Source organism: Moschus berezovskii, chromosome 20 (genome assembly GCF_049115385.1).
Source record: "Moschus berezovskii isolate FMDL1 chromosome 20, NW_MosBer_1.0, whole genome shotgun sequence".
Lineage (NCBI taxonomy): Eukaryota > Metazoa > Chordata > Mammalia > Artiodactyla > Moschidae > Moschus > Moschus berezovskii.
The window spans coordinates 60,842,904-60,861,305 of record NC_142479.1 but is presented as its reverse complement, the minus strand read 5'-3'; the positions used below and the strand labels follow the sequence as shown (position 1 = coordinate 60,861,305).

The 18,402-nt window shown below is 41.1% G+C and overlaps 1 protein-coding gene across 1 annotated transcript in view; it reads left to right on the top strand.

Moving 5' to 3' along the window:
- PITPNC1 (phosphatidylinositol transfer protein cytoplasmic 1) overlaps positions 1-18,402 on the top strand; it is a 267,578-nt gene that overhangs the window by 241,138 nt on the left and 8,038 nt on the right. The window contains exons 7-8 of the mRNA XM_055408242.2: positions 5,234-5,389; positions 8,643-8,706. Coding sequence (XP_055264217.1) covers positions 5,234-5,389; positions 8,643-8,706 — 220 coding nt within the window. The remainder of the gene's footprint in view (positions 1-5,233; positions 5,390-8,642; positions 8,707-18,402) is intronic.

Sequence of the window (18,402 nt, the reverse complement as noted above, 5' to 3'; positions counted from 1 at the left end):
AGATTACTGAAAGGAAAGGATTGCCTTTATCTCTGTGTAGCTCTCAGCTCTTCAGGAGGAAAGCTATTAATAACCCCTAGGATGCTCAGAATGTCTGATTCAAGGCTGGCCCATCCCGACATGGGGAGACAGCCGCCGAGGGTGTCCACCTGCCAGGGAAGCTCCCAGCCTGGATAGACCATCTCCTGCGTGTGCCCTCCTGTAGTTCCAGAACCTAGTGCCATCCGTACAATCCCTTCCTCTAAGGGAGCAGCCTACAGTGGGGCAATCTGCCTTGCTCTCTGCTTTGTCAATTTTGTTCCTGAAACGTAAGAGAAAGAGGGAAAGGAATTGATTCTAATATTGAAGACTATCACTTGTCCTTGGCCCAGAACTTAGTCATGAGCATTCAGTGAGCAAAAACCCTTTTCTTGGGATTTCTTCCACCACCATCGTTCCGGACACTGATGGGCAACAGCTTCCAGAAAATGGAAATGCCCAACTGCCTCTCACTAGCACAAAAACACCAGCATGATGGTGGACAGCCATATTTTGGGGCAATCATTTTTCTATACACTCAACCACAGGATAATAATGAAGTAATTGTACAGTGCTTAAGATATTCCTGCTTCCTTTCTTCTGAGGAGCTTAATGAGATTTAAGGAAATTGAATTGTGGTATCTCTCAAGGATGTTTCAGTATCATATGCTTCTTGTCACTCTGGGACATCTCCTGTGTCTCATGCGTCACCTGTTGGGTATTGGGCTGTGGACTTCCCGACATTATCCAGCTTAAGCCCTGCAGCAGTCCCATAGCGGAGTTAGTATTAACACCTTCATGCAGATGAGGAGACTGAAGCTCCCCTCTGACAGATTGTGCCAGAATTTCAGATGAGAATCTTCAGAGTCTAGGTGCAGGGAGCCCAGGTCTGGGAGTCGCTTTGACCTGAGCTTGAGTCCTAGACTGTAGATACGTCAGCTATCGTCTTTGAACTTCAGGCTCCTCGTTTGGAGCACAGAGATGACATTTGTACCTTAGAGTAGTGGTTAAACTTGGCACCTGGGAAGCTTCTGAAATGCTGGATGCAGAGACCGCACCCAAGACAAATTTGATCAGAGGCAATGGGGATTTAACCTTACTTCTCATCCTCCAAGGTTTCTCTCCCAGTTCTGGACAACAGAGGTTCTTAGTGACAGTGAGGCTCTAGGGGAAAATCCTTTCTTGCCTCTTCTAGCTTTTCTTGGCTCCAGGAGTTCCGTGGTTTGGGGGCCTTTATCTGTCCCCTTTTCTTGTGTATAGGGAATAGATTCCAACCTCCATGACCTTCCCTGAGTCCTAAAGGGCAGATTCTAACCATTGCAAATCATTCACAAAAACTAAGATGATAGCATCTAGTCCTATTACTTCATGGCCAATAGATGGGGAAGCAATCAGTCCTGAAGGAAATCAATCCTGAATATTCATTGGAAGGACTAATGCTGAAGCTGAAGCTCAATACATTTTTGACCACCTGATGTGAAGAGCCGACTCACTGGAAAAGACCCTGATCCTGGGCAAGATTGAAGGCAGGAGGAGAAGGAGACGACAGTGAACGAGATGGTTGGGTCACATCACTGACTCAATGGATATGAATTCGAGCAAGCTCCAGCAGATGGTGACGGACAGGGAAGGCTGGCGTGCTGCAGACCACAGGGTCGCAAAGAGTCGGACATGACTGAGCGACTGAACAAGTCAGGGGAGAGAGGGGACACAGAAACAAGGGAGGGGCCCACCTGAGGCCGGATTAAAGGAACCAAAGAAACTCATCAGGAGACCATCTCAGGTCAGGTTAAAGGATTATGGGCTCTGCATACACCCCGTCCTTATTAGCAACTCCACCCTTAAAGCATTGCTATAAAACTCCTCACCAAATCCTCCCAGGTTGGAAACTCACAATTTTTGAGGCACAAGCCCACTTTGCTCCCCTCCGCCTGGCAAAGCAATAAAGCTGTTCTTTTCTACTTCACCCAAAACTATCTGCAAGATTTGATTCAGCACCATTGCACAGAGGCCAACTTTTCGGCATCAAGATGATGTTGGAGGTTTATAAATTTTATTTTAAAATAAGAAAACCTGGAAATGAAAGTTTAAAACATAAAACAATTCAGTTATTTTATTAAAAATAAACGGTATAACTGTGCTTGAATCAGAATCAAAATACTATACAAAATACTATACTATACGATACGAAATACAATCAGAATACCAAATACTATAGCCACAGAAAGAAACAAACTTAGAAATTTAAAAAATAAAAATTTTTAAGTTGTAAGAAAGGTCAACTGCTGTATGAATGGGACAGTTTAGATATTTATGTTCACAAACCCAATGAGATAATGAGATTTGAAGGTAATGATTTCAAGAAAAATGAGTACTTGGGGAAAAGGTAGGGAAAATGAATAGAGGTGGAGGGGTAGACTGTATAAAGTGGGACATTTGCAGTGACCAGAATACTTCAAATAAGACCTAGTGGTTCGATTGGATTTTAAAATTTTTTTATTTGTATATTTATTTATTTTGCTTATTGTCATCCAGAGGCATTCAGCTGGATGTTCATTTCTGATCTTGAGTTTTGAATTAATGGAGTCCTCTGGTAAATCCTTCTCCCTTACTTCCCTCCAGCTCTTTGAAAGTGAATCCCTAATTATAGGCCATGTATGAGATTTACTAGATGAAATCAGCAGCTGTGGATATGACAGCAGACTCTCAAAAAATCAACACACTGTTGCCATAAAAAGCCCAATTGTTAATTGCTTCTTTGGCATCTGGCTATAACGAAAACACCCTTTTTCTGTTTAATATTAAAACTAAATGTAGTGGAAAGAACATTGGGCTAGAACTAGGGAAGGCTAGTATTCTTGTCCCAAACCTGTTACCAAGCACCTATGGTTTGAGGACAAAAAGCATTTCATTCTTTGAGGCCTCAGTATCCTTATCCATAAAATCAAAGGTATGAAGTCAAATTACCACTTCCAACTGAAAAATCACATTCTGCATCTTGAATATACAATACTCTCTTCTAACCTTTTCCCAAAGCTTTATTTCATGATAGCCTGATATCATTTTACAATTTCGTAGTTCCATGAAGAAAAGGAACCACACCCAAATTTAAGCATCTCCATAGTTTTCACTCTGCAGGCAGTACTTTTCTGGTCTTTCTCAGATCCGAAGTTTGCTGTGAGGCCCCACAAGTTTCAACGACTTTGGAAATGCAGTCTACCAGTGTTTCACATTTAATATTGTAGAGCCTTATTTTATTCTTGAGATGTCTGGAATCTACACGAACATTCTGCAATAGGTATCGTTTCAAGTTCCGCAGTGGTCAGCTGAAGGAACAAGCTGGGGCTGGTCCATGAATCAGGTACTGGTGTTGGGAAGACAAGTGTGGGGTGTACCCAGCTGACCCAGGGGCCTCCATCTTCAGGCCTTTCTCAGGCCCACTGCACAGGACCTGAGACAAATGAAGGCAGCTCAGGCCACAACCACACTTGCTTTGTTTGCTGGGTCCTTTGTCTCTTAACATGTCTGGGTTGCCAGGAGCTTTGGCCTCTTGCTTTCAACTGCTTGCTGGCTCTGCAACTCTCCTTTGTGTACCCAGTTGCTAACTGGAGTAGGACAGCCGTCACTCGGGTTCCTGAGGGTTTGCCTTTGTGTATTCTGATCGGCCACAGTGTGGAAGCCATGTCTTTTGAGCCTCAAGATAGTTCTTGGTGTGCTCATTATTCACCATCATGTCCCTCTTGGGGGAAAATCCAAGGGCAGATGGGGAAAGAAACCAGCTTCCCCTGTTTAACTCCAACTTTTGTATTTTAAGTTGCAGGAATGGCTTGGCAGCTGTACATTTCCTTGTGTATAGTTTTCGGGGATGTAGCTAACGGTGTGAACTTTTGGAGAGTGCTGGGAAAGAACAAAGCAGCATTCCTTCCCTTTTGTCTTTGGAGATCCAGTTATTGCATCTGTTTGCAATCCACATGATGTTTCTGTTTTGTTCCTTTGCTAAGTAACAGTTCATCCCAGAATTGAGCTGCTTATAGGAATTCCCTGGAGGTCCAGTGGTTAGGTCCAGTGGTTAAGTGTGCTTTCACTGCCTGGGTTCAATCTCTGGTTGGGGAATTAAGATCTCACAAGCAGCACGGTGTGGGAAGAAAAAAAAGGAGGAATATATAAGCCAGTAATAGGATGACTGACTAGCCATTTAGGAAGCCAGAATTTAGTGGTTTAAAACAGCAATGTGGTAGTTCTCACAATTCTGCCGTCTCAACTGGGCTTGGCTGGACAGGATCTCCTGTTCCTCATGGTATAGGCTTGAGCTGAAATAGTAACGATGGCCTTATCGCTCGTGTGCCTGGCTTCTCGGCTGGAATGCGTGAGCCTCTCTCCACATGGCCCTCCATGTGGTAGGCTTGGCTTGGGCTTCCTCACTCCATGATGGTCTCAGGATAATCAAACAAGACAGTTTGCATTGTGGCAGACTTGCGGTTTCCAGCTTCTCTTAAAGACCCAAACTAACGCAGTGTCTCTTCTGCCACATTCTTTTGGTCAAAGCAAGTCACAGACCAGTCTAGATTCAAGAGGAGGGGAGGTCACCTCCACAAGTTGGTGAGAGGAACAGTGAGGGAGGGAGTTAATGGGGGCCATCTTTGGAGATTATCTCCTATAATCTCGTGGTATTCTCTTGATTTATTGGTCTCCTCTCTTTGTTCTTACTGGCATTTTGTGGTGTAAGAACACAAGTCAGGCAGGAATTAGTCCCATCATCTTAAACATCAGATGGGACTAATGTTTAAGGGTGCTTTGGAAAGGCATTGCTGTCTCTTCCCTGGACTGTAGGGCTGAGCATCAGAGGCTTCACTGACTGCCTTGGGAAGTACAATAATGGCCAACATCAGCTGAGTACTTGCTATGGACCAAACTCTACGCTTATGCCGTTTTCATATATGACGTTATCATCATCATCTTCCCAGGTCTATACGTATAATTTCAATGGCAGTTCCTGGGTTGGTTCAGGTGATAGCATGGCATAGTTGGTACTGAAGATTCAAAAATGCTACATAGCCACACTCGAGATCCCTTCCCTCCCCAGAAGCACTCATTTCCTTGAGGTACTTATCACAGTGACTGGTTTCTTTCACTTAGCTTTCCGTATTCATTTATTTCATAAAAATGATGGTTGAACTTTTAAGTTATCATATCTTTGATGTATTTTTTCCTCCAGGATCCTAAACACTTCAAGTCAGAGAAGACAGGACGGGGACAGTTAAGGGAAGGCTGGAGAGATAGTCATCAGCCCATCATGTGTTCTTACAAGCTGGTGACCGTGAAGTTCGAGGTCTGGGGGCTTCAGACCAGAGTGGAACAATTTGTACACAAGGTAAGTGAATGGTTGGCAGTCCCTGGGCTGTGGGCAAAGTAACTGTCTTTGTTGTGAACCAGAGTGCCCAATGCCCAACAGACGTATAAGCACTGCACCAACACAAGTCACCTGCATCTGGAAAACCCTGTTTCCATGAAAGTGAATTTTGCCTACTGCTTAACTTTCTGCTACTAACAGACATCTCACACTTCATCTCTCGTTTTGTGACTTCCGTGTCTATTGGGTGGGTATGCTCAGGAAGTTGGGCTCTCAAAGTATGGTTCTCTCGGGCTAACCCAGTTCCAAAGAGAGGTTCTTGTACTTGGTACTTGGGCACTCGGGTTCCAGGCAGAGGCACAGGGTTTATCTGTGTACACTGTCCCCCTCAAGGATAGTCCTCACTCAAAAGATCCTGCAAATGTAGACACCTGAGGTAGAAGATGCCCCAAGAGACAAAAGAAGAAACCCCACTGGTCCCATTAGATGATATTACCCCAGCATTTCTGCCCTTTTAATAACTCTGTTACTAAAGAATTATTAGCAAGTGCAAAACACAGGTTTTAGTTGTATACCTCCTTTGGCTAAACATGTTAATTTTGTAGCAGGAACCCATGATTTAAGTTTATTGGGTGCTTCTAACATAACTCTTCCAGTAGTCATATATAGATGTGAGAGTTGGACTATAAAGAAAGCTGAGCGCAGAAGAATTGATGCTTTTGAACTGTGGCGTTGGAGAAGACTCTTGAGAGTCCCTTGGACTGCAAGGAGATCCTAAAGTCCATCCTAAAGGAGATCAGTCCTGGGTGTTCATTGGAAGGACTGATATTGAAGCTGAAACTCCAATACTTTGGCCACCTGATGTGAAGAGCTGACTCATTCAAAGAGACCCTGACGCTGGGAAAGATTGAGGGCAGGAGGAGAAGGGGACAACAGAGAATGAGATGGCTGGGTGGCATCACCGACTCGATGGACATGAGTTTGAGTGAACTCCAGGAATTGGTGATGGACAGGGAGGCCTGGCATGCTGCGGTTCATGGGGTCGCAGAGTCAGACACGACTGAGCGACTGAACTGAACTGAACATAACTCTTATCCTCCTGGAAATTAATTGGAAATGCAGTGCTGAGCATTGCCTTTTGTAACTCCTATTTTCATGAGAATAAGTACTATCCAAGTTGTCTCTACATTCCAGATAGGCTGGATATCTGTTTATATTTCCACTATAAAAACTGATAAAGAATAGCTTTCTGAAATTCTTTTGGGGGCACTGGAATTTAACCTTAATGCACTGAGCTGTTTGTTACTTAGATGGATTTGTCTGCTAAGCTTGGGGAGCCAATTGATAGTAAAATGTGTAAATCTGGAATTTGGGTCCAAGAAAGAGATTGAACTTGCTTTCCTGATAATAGCAGGGCCTGGAGCAAATTTGAGACAGAGAAATGTACTAATCTGCTGAGCTCCAGAATCCGTTTTTGCCCAACCAGGGGTGAGAGCCAAGTGGCACACATAGAAATCAAGTTCTGGAACCTGCTGTTTTCCTGCTGTGTCCCAGTTATTAAGCAGGAAGACAGTCCAGGCTCCCAGAGTAAATATTTTCCAGCCTCAGCTCTGCGTCTGTCTCTGGCAGTATATTCTTGACTTCCTACAAAACATCCCACCTTTTTTTAAAAAACCCCAAATGATCTCCTCTTACTGGGGCCACTACCATAGTATGTTTCATTATCTCATCTTCTCACAAAACATATTTAGATTGCCACAGGGATCATTGTGTTTCTTTTCTAGTTTTGAGAATCCGTTTCTTTAAAATACCTGTAAGAATTACGCTCTAGCAATAGGCATTCCCATTGCCCATTTCCAAATATAATGAAGTGTCATCAACACCCCCAAAACACACCTGCTGTGGCACACGAGCCACTAATGAGAATCTGAGACTCTTATTTGCGTGGGTTTCAAGTGCCAGGGATGCCTTTCTCTGAACACCTTTTGTTTTTGAAGAATCTATTCACAGTTAACGGGAAAAAAATGTTCGAAAGCGAGCCATTAGCATATTATTGAATTCTTGTTTCCAGCAGACAGCTGTGTTGTGCTTAATGCAATAGGGCGTATTTACTGATGCCTCAATGCTGTTCTTTTAATTTCCATGAATTTGACACATTCAGCACTCAAGTGTGCATGGCTTCATCTTGTTTCTTATTTTCATTATATGTTTCCTCCTTCCAGATCATAAAAGCCTTACTAGATATCCATAGGCCTGGAATAATAAACACTTCATTATGAAGGCTTCCCTTGTTTCTGCAAATTCACTGAATTAAAACCCTTCATTTCTTGAAACATGCTTGAACCTTCTATAAGAGGTTTTTGACAATTGCCAGATTTGTTTGTCAGGCAGAAAGAAATGTTGGAAGGAGAGCACTGAGTATCTAAGAAAGGTAAAAAGGCATGCTGTATTTATATCGATAGAAGACAAAAAAAAGAATACCACGAAATAAAAGCACATAAATGGTATAACACACAAACTCTTTACAATTATTTTTCTTAACTGTTGTCATTATGTGTCACCATAAGAAATAATTTCATTCCTTTCATCTCCAATCAAGTTCATCATTCCCATTATGTCCTACTCTGGTTCAGGCCTCTTATTTCATGACTTTTAATAATAATTAACATAATAGCGGACTAAACTGCTCCCTCTCGTGACTTCTAATACATGAAAGCCAAGCTTAGAAAGATATTTACTTATCTTGAATCCCACACCTTCAATTATTTAAAAAAAAAAAATTACCAATATATAGGATACTTCACTAGAGAAGAGAGAGTTTTAAGTGCTTTGGTCTTGGAAGTGATTTTCTATCCAAACAAATGCGCTTGATTCCCAACATTTATGACCTCCTGGCGCCTGTGAGATGCACCCTTCCACAAATGGAAAGTAGAACCTGTTTAGGTAAAGATAAATGAAGAGAAAAATCTGAGGGTGATCAGCCCTGAAGACTCGTTCCAGTCACTCTTGTGTGACTGCCAAGTCGTTGTCATTATTTTGAACAGCTTCCAGCCCAACTTTCAAATAAGATAAAGAGATTAATTTACAGCAAGTATATGTACACCATGGAAAAGGGCTGAGGGTAAATATGCCTTCCTCTAATTGTCATCCCATATGGACAGAGGCATGGAGAAATTTGTAACTGTCAGGTTTCCTAGAATTGGAAGTCATTCCTTTTCCAGATAGTTTGAATGAAACCTGGTATTCTGTCAACTTCCTTCTTTTGCTTTTTTAGGTGGTTCGAGATATTCTTCTGATTGGACATAGACAGGCTTTTGCTTGGGTTGATGAGTGGTATGGTAAGTCAACTCCCCCAAAATCAGTTATAGAACAACTTCATAACACACTTGCTTGGACTTTCAGTCCATCTGGCTTCAACTGCTACCTAGAAAGACAGCAACAAAGGCAGAGCTATTGCTTCCTGTACTGAAAATAGCATTGTCCGTGGGCCATAATGAAGAAGCATGTAATGATAGAAGCTTGGTTTAAAATAACCACAGCACTTAATTATTGACTAAGTAGGACCTCAATATGTTTGATGTTTGCATGCTTGATAGTGCAGGGTTCTATAATCCTCTGTTGGATTGGCTTCAAACCCCTCTAATTTATCCCAGACCTCAAGATCAACACTGCCTTGATCTTGTAGTTAAGCATCATATCAGGTGAAAGCAGTCCTTTGACTTGAGTCCTTTGAAACACTTCCTCACCAAAAGCATAAGGACTCTGCAAGGATTCAAGGGCAAAGAAATTGGTGACCGCTTAATTCTAACTGAGACTGTTGTTCTAGCTTTTTAAAAAAGGATTTGAGAAGAATTAAACCAGTTCTGTTTATTTCCAGTAAGTGAAAAAAAACAAGGTTTGTTTCATCCCATGATGGATGAACCACACTTCCCATATCTGCAGTGCTATCATTTTGTCCACGTGAATCCCCTACATTCCCAGAATCAGTCATCAGAGGATTGAGTCCTTGACTATAAAAAGAAACAAACACACCCAGTTGGTGACTTGGGTCAGATCTGATTGCCTAATGAAAATGCTCTTCTCTTTGGCCTTTTCCTAAGTCACATTGAATTTGTTCTCAGCATAACCTCGATTGCATTTTGGTGCCTTTGTATCATTGTTTCACGAATGCCCTCCCTCTTCTTAGCTGAAGGCATCAAATTTAAAGTGAAAAGTTACAGTGGACTGAACAAAGACAGTGACTGTTAGCTGTTTCTGAACCATATTTTTTAAAATAAGGTTTTGTAGGCTACGGGTGTGCTTTTTTTTTTTTTTTCTTTTTCTCATTTTTCAGTTTTCCCAGATCCACATCTTCTGAAAAGCAAATACATCTTTGCCTCTTCCTTGGTTTGCCCAAATGCAGACCTCTAAAAGAGATGCTTTTGAAAGATCACCATTTGCTTTCTCTTAATCACACTCCCCTGGGCTTCCCTAGTGACTCACTGGTAAAGAATCGGCCTGCCAATGCAGGAGACTTGGGTTTGATTCCTGGGTCAGAAAGATCCCCTGGAGAAGGAAATGGCAACCCCTTCCTGTATTCTTTCTTGGAAATCCTATGGACAGAGAAGCCTGGCGGGCCACAGTCCATAGGATCACAAAGCGTTGGACACGACTCAGCAACCAAACAACACCAATAATCGCACACCCCCAGGACTCAGGCTGCTGTTCACAAGCAGCAGTACACTGACTGGCCACACTGTCACCAGTCTCCCCAACATTTCTTTGTGGTTGTCTGTTGCGAGATGGGAGGAGGGAGTCTCCTGTGGTTACTTCCCCAGATCGTTAAACAGATCTTTCTGGTTGTTTTTTCTGGGGAGCTTTTCACAGATTCTTAGAGGGACACCCCAAAGGTTAACAACTGCTGGTCTCCCCCAACTTGCACTCGTCCACGCTTTTGGCGTCCTAAGGGAATTTCAAGGATAGTCAAAGAATAATAGGCTCAAACTGGTGAGAAGTTTGGTCAGCGAACTGAAGCCTGAAGAGCCAAAACTCGACCCTCTTGAAGACCAGGAGACAGGGCAATGTAATAGATTTCTCTGGAATGCCATGAGGCCTTCGAGGACTTTTCAGAAAAGGCAGCATGAAAAAGGGTAGCTGCAATGGCAAGCCACTCCAGTACTCTTGCCTAGAAAATCCCATGGATGGAGGAGCCTGGTAGGCTGCAGTCCATGGGGTCGCTAAGGGTCGGACACGACTGAGCGACTTCACTTTCACTTCTCACTTTCACACATTGGAGAAGGAAATGACAACCCACTCCAGTGTTCTTGCCTGGAGAATCCCAGGGACGGGGGAGCCTGGTGGGCTTCCATTTATGGGGTCACACACAGTCGGATACGACTGAAGTGACTTAGCAGCAGCACCCTAACTAAAAAGCCAAAACACTGCAAGCCTGTTGATCAGAACAGAGAGTCTGAGTAGAGGCAGGATAAAGGACAAGAAACTGTGGGCTGGCGTCTAGGAAGGAACGGCTGGTGTGCAGAGGACAAGGGCCGATTTTTTTCCATCTCAACCAAGCCCTCAGCAACCAAGAGACTTAAAGACTTTTAGTCCAAAAAAGAAAAAAAAAAATCGCAGACTATTACAAGGGCCCAAAGCTAGAATTACGCATCAAAGGAAGGCCTTTAAAAAGAGAACACCTACTTAAGATGGAGAGGTGGAGACAGGAATTAACTCAAGAAGCCTACTGACAAAAAGCCCTTTCTGTATCTGAGTGCAGAAAAACAGCATGTGGTTTAGTGGATGTAGATCATCAGGGCACCGTGTACTCCCCAGAGAAGTCCTCCACCCGCTATATATACAGTCCTAGCCCCAACCAAAACAAGCAGGCTTTTCACTCAGCAAAGGGTCTGAGACCTACCCCATCAATTTCATGTAAATTACTGGCATCGTTGTCCCCAGCTGAGCGGCTTGCCAGGAAACTGGTAGCTCCTTCACTACACAGATGCAGATACTCAATCAACTAAATGCTAAGAACCCTGCCCACAACCCCTTCCTTATTCAAGGTAATGCTGTGTACTGCAAGCCTTTCAGGTAAATGGGTGTGTCATCGCCCACCAGAACAGCCCTTCAGTTTTGGCTACCTGAAGTTGCTTATTTTTCTTTGGTCTATACAGGCTCAATGAGACTTTCACTAGTAAACATGGAAAGGGTTCAAAGTAAAGAAACCCTTTCCTATAGCTTATGGCACTTATTCTCCCAGTGAGAATAAGTCCTAGCCCCAACCTCAGCATAAGTCCTGTGTGTCCTCAGCATAAGTCCATAATAAGTCCTGGGCCTGCAAGCTCAGCATCCCTGGGGTACTTGTTTCAAATTCTCAGACTCCACCCCAAACCTGCTGAATCAGATATTCTGGGGGTGTAGCCTAGCACACCCCCTTGTGTTTTAACAAGCCCTCCAGGTGAATCCTGAAAGTTTTTTTGTTTTTCGGTTTTTGTTTCCATTTGTTGGCCACAGCGCAGGACATGTGGGATCTTAGTTCTCCAATAAGGCATCGAGCCCGAGCCCCCTGCATTGGAAACGCAGAGTCTTAACCACTGGACCGCCAGGGAAGTCCCAAAAGTTTTAAGAACAACTTTAAATCAGATTAGGTTGAAAGGACAGTTTAATTAATTCAGTCCAAATTTAATTGGACTAGAAAATGGTAGATGTCTTCAGGGCCAACTGCTAAATTCTGGTGCCTTGTAAGCGTTACAAAAAGGTGCCTCTTCCAAGCAGATTCAGTGAGTGCTGTCAGCTGAGGGCTGAATTTTAGTTCCGTTGACCCTGGGCTGTGCTCCTACAGAGCCCAAACTATACAGTTTGGGTATACACCTTTATACACTGGCAGCCCTGTATGATGTCTTTCTCCCTAATTAGACTCACCACCTCCAGTGCTTAACTGAGTTGTATTTTGTTTTTTTAAAAAGGATACTATAGATGACAGTAATCATTTCTTTCCCAAGGATTAATTTTGTATCCTTCCTGAATTTTAGCATTTGACTGTCACAATAACTATTTCCCTAAACAGATTTTATTCTGCTCTTGTTTGTCCTAAAGTACAACCATTTCTACTGTTGGAGTAGTTGAGTTTGGTTTTCAAAGCCTTGATTGGTCTTTATCCATGAGCCTAGGGTGTCTCCTGCATGACTGGAACACTAATCAGAAAAAACAACTGCATGTTTTAGAAGATGGGGTAAAAGAAGAGGTGAATAAAAATAGGCAGCCCAGCTTCACCAAAGCGTGGTTTTGCTTCACAAATCTGACAGTACTTTGAGAGGAACACAGAGGGTTGCCCAAGGGAGGCTGTGATTGAGTGGAATTTCATGAATCCTGACCCTTCCAAAAAACAGGGGGTTGTTCTGGCTAGAATAGATGAAACTCCCTCACAAAAATGACTTAGAGATCATTCTGGAGTCCCAAGAGCAGTCTAACAATGAAAGAATCAAGCTGAAGTTGAAGAAAGAAGCTGACTCAAAGGCTAGCATTAGCTGGTTGATTTCACCAAGCCAGCATTTTCCAATGGCCGCAGGTTTCCTGAATCATGAATTTAAGTTCCATGTCTCTTATGCAGCATTTTATGTGTGTCTGCTTACATTCATTTTTCTGGAAAGAACCCATTGCACTCCATCACATTTTCAAAGGGATCTGTGACTCTGCTCACCACCTCCCCAAATTAAGAACTGTAGAAAAAATCATAACTGTAAATTACAATTCTAGATCTTGTGATCTGAATTACAAGGAAAGTGTATACACCAAGCGTTGAGGATTAGCTACTTTCATACAGAAAAAAATAAAAAAGTAAACTGTTCATAATAAGCACCTGTTGAATTTATAGCCTTTAAAAAAAAAAAAAAGCACTTCCCAAAGGATGGGCCACCATTTTGTTGAAGTCAAAGGGGTATCAGACCTAATTCTTGATTGCTGGAGCTTCCTCTGACCCAGCCACTTGTTTAAGACTTCCATTTTGACTTAGAACAACAACAAAAGAAAAAGTTACTTCTGTTTAGGCTGACAGGCCTGGAAATGGAGAGAAAATATTTGTAGAAGGAAATAAAATATAATATGCCATTGGATAGGTCATTGAATTAAGCTATATGACTCTTTATTAAAAGTGTAATGAAGGAAAATTCCTGACTGCAGACATTTTATTTGGTGGCATTTGTATTGTCTCTACATTCATCTGACTTCTACCCTAAAGGCCTTTCAGATATACAATCTTGCCTCCACTTCCAGTGAAATCTTTAATAAAATGATTGAAAGAAAATTGCCACCATAAACAACGCTGAAAGATTAAGAGAAGCTATCTGCAATATATGTAGCCAACAGAGGACTAATCTCCACAATATATAAAGAGGTCCTATAAATCAAAAGTCCAACACTCAATAGAAAAAAGGTAAACAACCCGAATAGGTAAACGATGGAAGAAGCAATGCAAATAACCAAGAGCTTCTCTACTAATCACAAGAAATGTAATGAAATGAAAACAGCAAGAAGATATGACATTTGCCCATCTGATAGCAAAATTTAAAACGAGTGATAATAAGGTGGGAGAACACACTAACAGTTTCTATAAAAACTGATGATGGTAAATGTAAATAATCTGTGGCCCAGGAATCCCACCTCTCAATACTCATTCTTAAGGACTACACATACATGTTCCTGAATATAAATACAAAGCTATTCAGTGTAGTGTTGCTTATAAGAGCTAAAATCTAGTCTCCATGTAAATGTCCTTCAACAGAAATATGGTCAAGTAAATTATGATACCACTCATATGATATTGTGTGTTAAAAAGAATAAGGTAGTTCTGTATGTACTGGTATGGAAATATGTTCATTTTCCATTAGTGGAAAAAGTAAGCCAGAGAAACTTGTATTATATAGTATACTATAGTATGATTCCATAAATATGAAAATAAATGAGACTGTATGTGTGTGTGTAATGTGCATAGTACATGCAAATTCATAGGAAAAAACCTGTCAGTGGTTATCTCCAGAAGGAATAGGATTGATACGGGAAGTTAAAAGGAATCAAACTCTTTTCTCTGTATAATCCAGTGCTGCTTGAATTATTTCTATGGAACATAATTCACACATTAGTTGAGTGATTCAATAAGTAAATAATAATTGAAATCCACGTTTTATAACAAAGCAGAAAATAATCGAAGCAGACCAAGACTCATACAGACGTATATTTTGCTTAGTTCATGGTTTAAGAAACTGAAGGAGCTTCTTAACAAATCCTCTGAGTCCAGAGCTTCTTTAATAAAGTTGGGCTGGTGGTAGAGGAGAGGGTTCTACCCAGGCCAATTTAGTGTGACCTTTACATGCTGGAACAGAAGACTGGGGTCTGCTTACTCTCTCACCTGAAAGAGGGTGAGAAAAAGGACAGAAATGATCTTGCGAGAGGGCAAAGACAGGAAATCTTGCAACAAAGAGAACATTTATACCCCCAGATGATCAGTTGCCCTCTAATGGCCAAGTGTCAAAGATACTGGGATATAGCTTCCTTATCAGAAGAATTTTGGTACTAGGTCCAGTAGTCTCTTAAATCAGACCATTAGGCCAGTGTTATTTGTTTAAGAAGACTTCATTTAAGAAACTCTACTTGAAACAAGTAAATTATGACCTTTCAGATCTGTAAATTAAGGGATAATTAAATTCAGTTATTTGCAAAATAATTGACATAGGATTCCTTTAAGAGTTTATCTGATATACATAAGTACTTTTTGGCTGAGGACAAAGAGATCTGAACCTAAACTGTGAGAAGTTACTCTGATCATTGAAAATCAATTAGTAATGAAGATGAATCAACTCCAAAAGTATAATCCATCATCCGGCATATGTAATTGAATTTACTAAAAAATTGACTCATTTATAGATTTCGAGGTAATACACTTTGCCGAAGCAAGATGTAGTGCATTCTATCAGATAACCTGAATAAGAACATTTTCACTTGATTAGGCTTTCCATAAATTACTGAGAAATATTGACATCATTTCCATAAGCATGTATGGTATGAGAGGATAGTTCACAATTTAGACAAACATATTTTCCTTCAGCATTGGCTGGGACCAAATTATCATTATCTTTTAGAGAACCCCCTGTACTGGAAGGTTCATTCTTTTTTCTTTTTTTTAATCTGTTCATGGCAGTGAAAACACTGCATCCTAACCACTAGATCACCAGGGAACTCCCTAGAAATGTTCATTATTATGTGGTCTAATTGAGAGATTTTTTTTTTCTTTAAGATGAAGTTTTCTGGAACTGTTTCTTAACTCTTCATTTTAAAAAGGGGGGGATCATGATTCTAGAATCGGCAAATACTCTTTTCTAAAGTGTATCTTCTTATACAAGTGCAAATTGATGGTATCCATCTTCTAATGACCCTAAATAATTGATTTTGAAATAACATTCTCTTTCTTTCTTACAGAAGTAATTCAGATTTGATGTAGAAAATTAGAAAATATAGATAAGCGAAAGGAGAAAATTAAAATTTCAACTCCTCAAAACAATCACTGTTAACATTTAGAAGTGTATCCTTTTGTTTTTTCTGGCAAAAATGATTTCTTTTACCTCCAATTTTTTACTTAACAATATACCAAAGACATTTCTTTATAGTATTCAATATTCTTATGCATCATTTTTAATTGCTGCATAATACTATCAGGCCCCAGAGTTGTTTTCAATTTTTCACTATTGTGAACAAGCTAATAATGAGTATCTTCATTATTAAATCTTTCTTCACATCCATAAAAATCTTTGAAAGCCCCTAGTCACACAGTTTAAGCCCCTCTGTTAACATTGAGCTAATTAAAGATAAAGAATGATTTCCGTTGAGATTCACTAGAACAAAGAAATGAAGCCTCCTTTGTTTTTGTTTTTAAAATTGCTAGCATGCCAGTGAGGGGGGAAATAAAGTGTCTGATGAACGTATGTATAAAGAAATTTCTTTAATTTTAAACTTTTAACTTTAAATGACCTCAGTATTCATTCCAGGTATATTTGTGTTTAAGAACTTCTGATAACCGGCCATTGAAATTAAAGTGGTTGTATTGAAAGGATGTTATTATTGTTAACAAAGATGCATTTGTTCTATTCACAAAGCAGCATCTCTTTACTGCTTTGCAGTTACCTTGATTTTCTAAAAGAAAAGTATGCTTTTCGCTTGGCCAGACTGTTGCTTAGCATTCTTGATACCTACATTGCTTATGGATGGCATTTTTGATTAACGGTTTCAGGGTGTGGGAGTGTCACCAGCTAAATAATATCACCCAGGTCTGGATTTAGAGCTGCCCTCCATCTTGGCCCCAGACCACACTGAATTAATTCATAAACTTCTCGCAAGTCTGCCCTTTGGAACTGAAGAGACTCTCACGTGACATACAAGGACTGATATAAAAAGACACCAGACCACATAATGCAGAAAATACTAATGGAAAAATTCCAACTGTAAATGCTCGCTCTAAATCCCCACCAAGCTAATTAGGTGGGAGCGTGATTAACCAATTGTTGAGCATGTACCATTCATTGTAAAGAGGCATGAAGTTAAATTCTGCCAGGAGAGTGGCAGAGGAATCCGCATCTGGGGAAACTGCTAATGAATTGTTGTAAAATATCCAAGGAGTGGAGTGGGGAGTGCAGGATAAAGCAACAGAAACATTTAAAGTGAGACTAATTATTATTTTTATGCATTGCACATACCGGAGGTAACCGGTTCTTTGTTGAAGTTTTTTATCCCTTAGACTTAGACACGGTTTCTCAACCTTGGCACCACGGACATTTTGGGCCAGATAATTCTCTGTCCGGGAAGGAGGAGGACTGTGCACCACGGAATGTGCTCCCACATCCCTGGTACCTCCTGGCCACATGTCAGTAGCACCTCCACCTCGGTCATGACAACCAAAAGTGTCACAGAACTGTCCCCTGTTTAGAACCACAGGATTTAAGAAATTGGTATTCTGAAATCCTGAAAAATCTGCAGAATCAGGCCAAAAAATCATAATGTCATGTGCCATTTTATTTATAGAACTGTGTGGGTGGAAGTAGTGCCAGCCCTCTTCATGCTATTAGGCTAGACTTGAAGTTCAGGGTAGACCTGCACTCTCTGACACCATGTATTCTGTGCAAAAATACACCTCTGTATGAGCATTGCACCCAAATCTCACCAGGAGCAGCAGACATCATTTCTCTGCCCTCAATGTCATGTCTCTTACAATAGCAATGAAAGTGTCCTTTCTGTTGTTGAATGCATTGCTGTAAAGAATCTCCAAAGCTATTTTGAAAGGTATATGAAAGGTAAGTATTAAACCACACAAACCTGACCCTGTCCCTTACCGGGATCTTCTAACCATGCTTTTAGGAGATCTCAGGCTATAACCCTGTCCACGAGCTAATACTTCCTACCCACCTAACTCACTGTAAAAGAATCACCCCTAAATAATCTCCATTCTTCTCAGCTCTAAGACTGTTTTGACTTAACTCCCTTGTATTCACTCCACCTTTGGCTGGTTTAGCTAACTTTATGATTAACTCTTCATAAAGTTAGTGAGTTCCCCGCTTTTTTACCCCTCTCTTTGGCTTCTGCTAAGCTGCCATCATCCCCTAAAGTCTCCCCCATTGAAAGTTCGCCTTTAATAACGGAAGTTGCCAACGTCTACGTCTTGACCTTCTTTCAGATATGACAATGGATGATGTTCGGGAATACGAGAAAAACATGCATGAACAAACCAACATAAAAGTTTGCAATCAGCATTCCTCCACTGTGGATGACATAGAGAGCCAGGCCCAAACAAGTGTATGTAGAATTTTTAAAACATGTTGCCCACTCTTTACCAAACGTACCCATAAACCGATCTTTGAAATGACCTCAAACGCATCCGTTCTCAAACTTCCACAAAAAAGCGTCATAGCCCAGAGGCTGTTAGCGAAGAAGCTGAGCTGGGTCTTAACTGGACAGTGTTACCTCTTGCTTCCAGACATTTCTATTCTTTAAAGCCGCTTGACTCGGAGGTTATG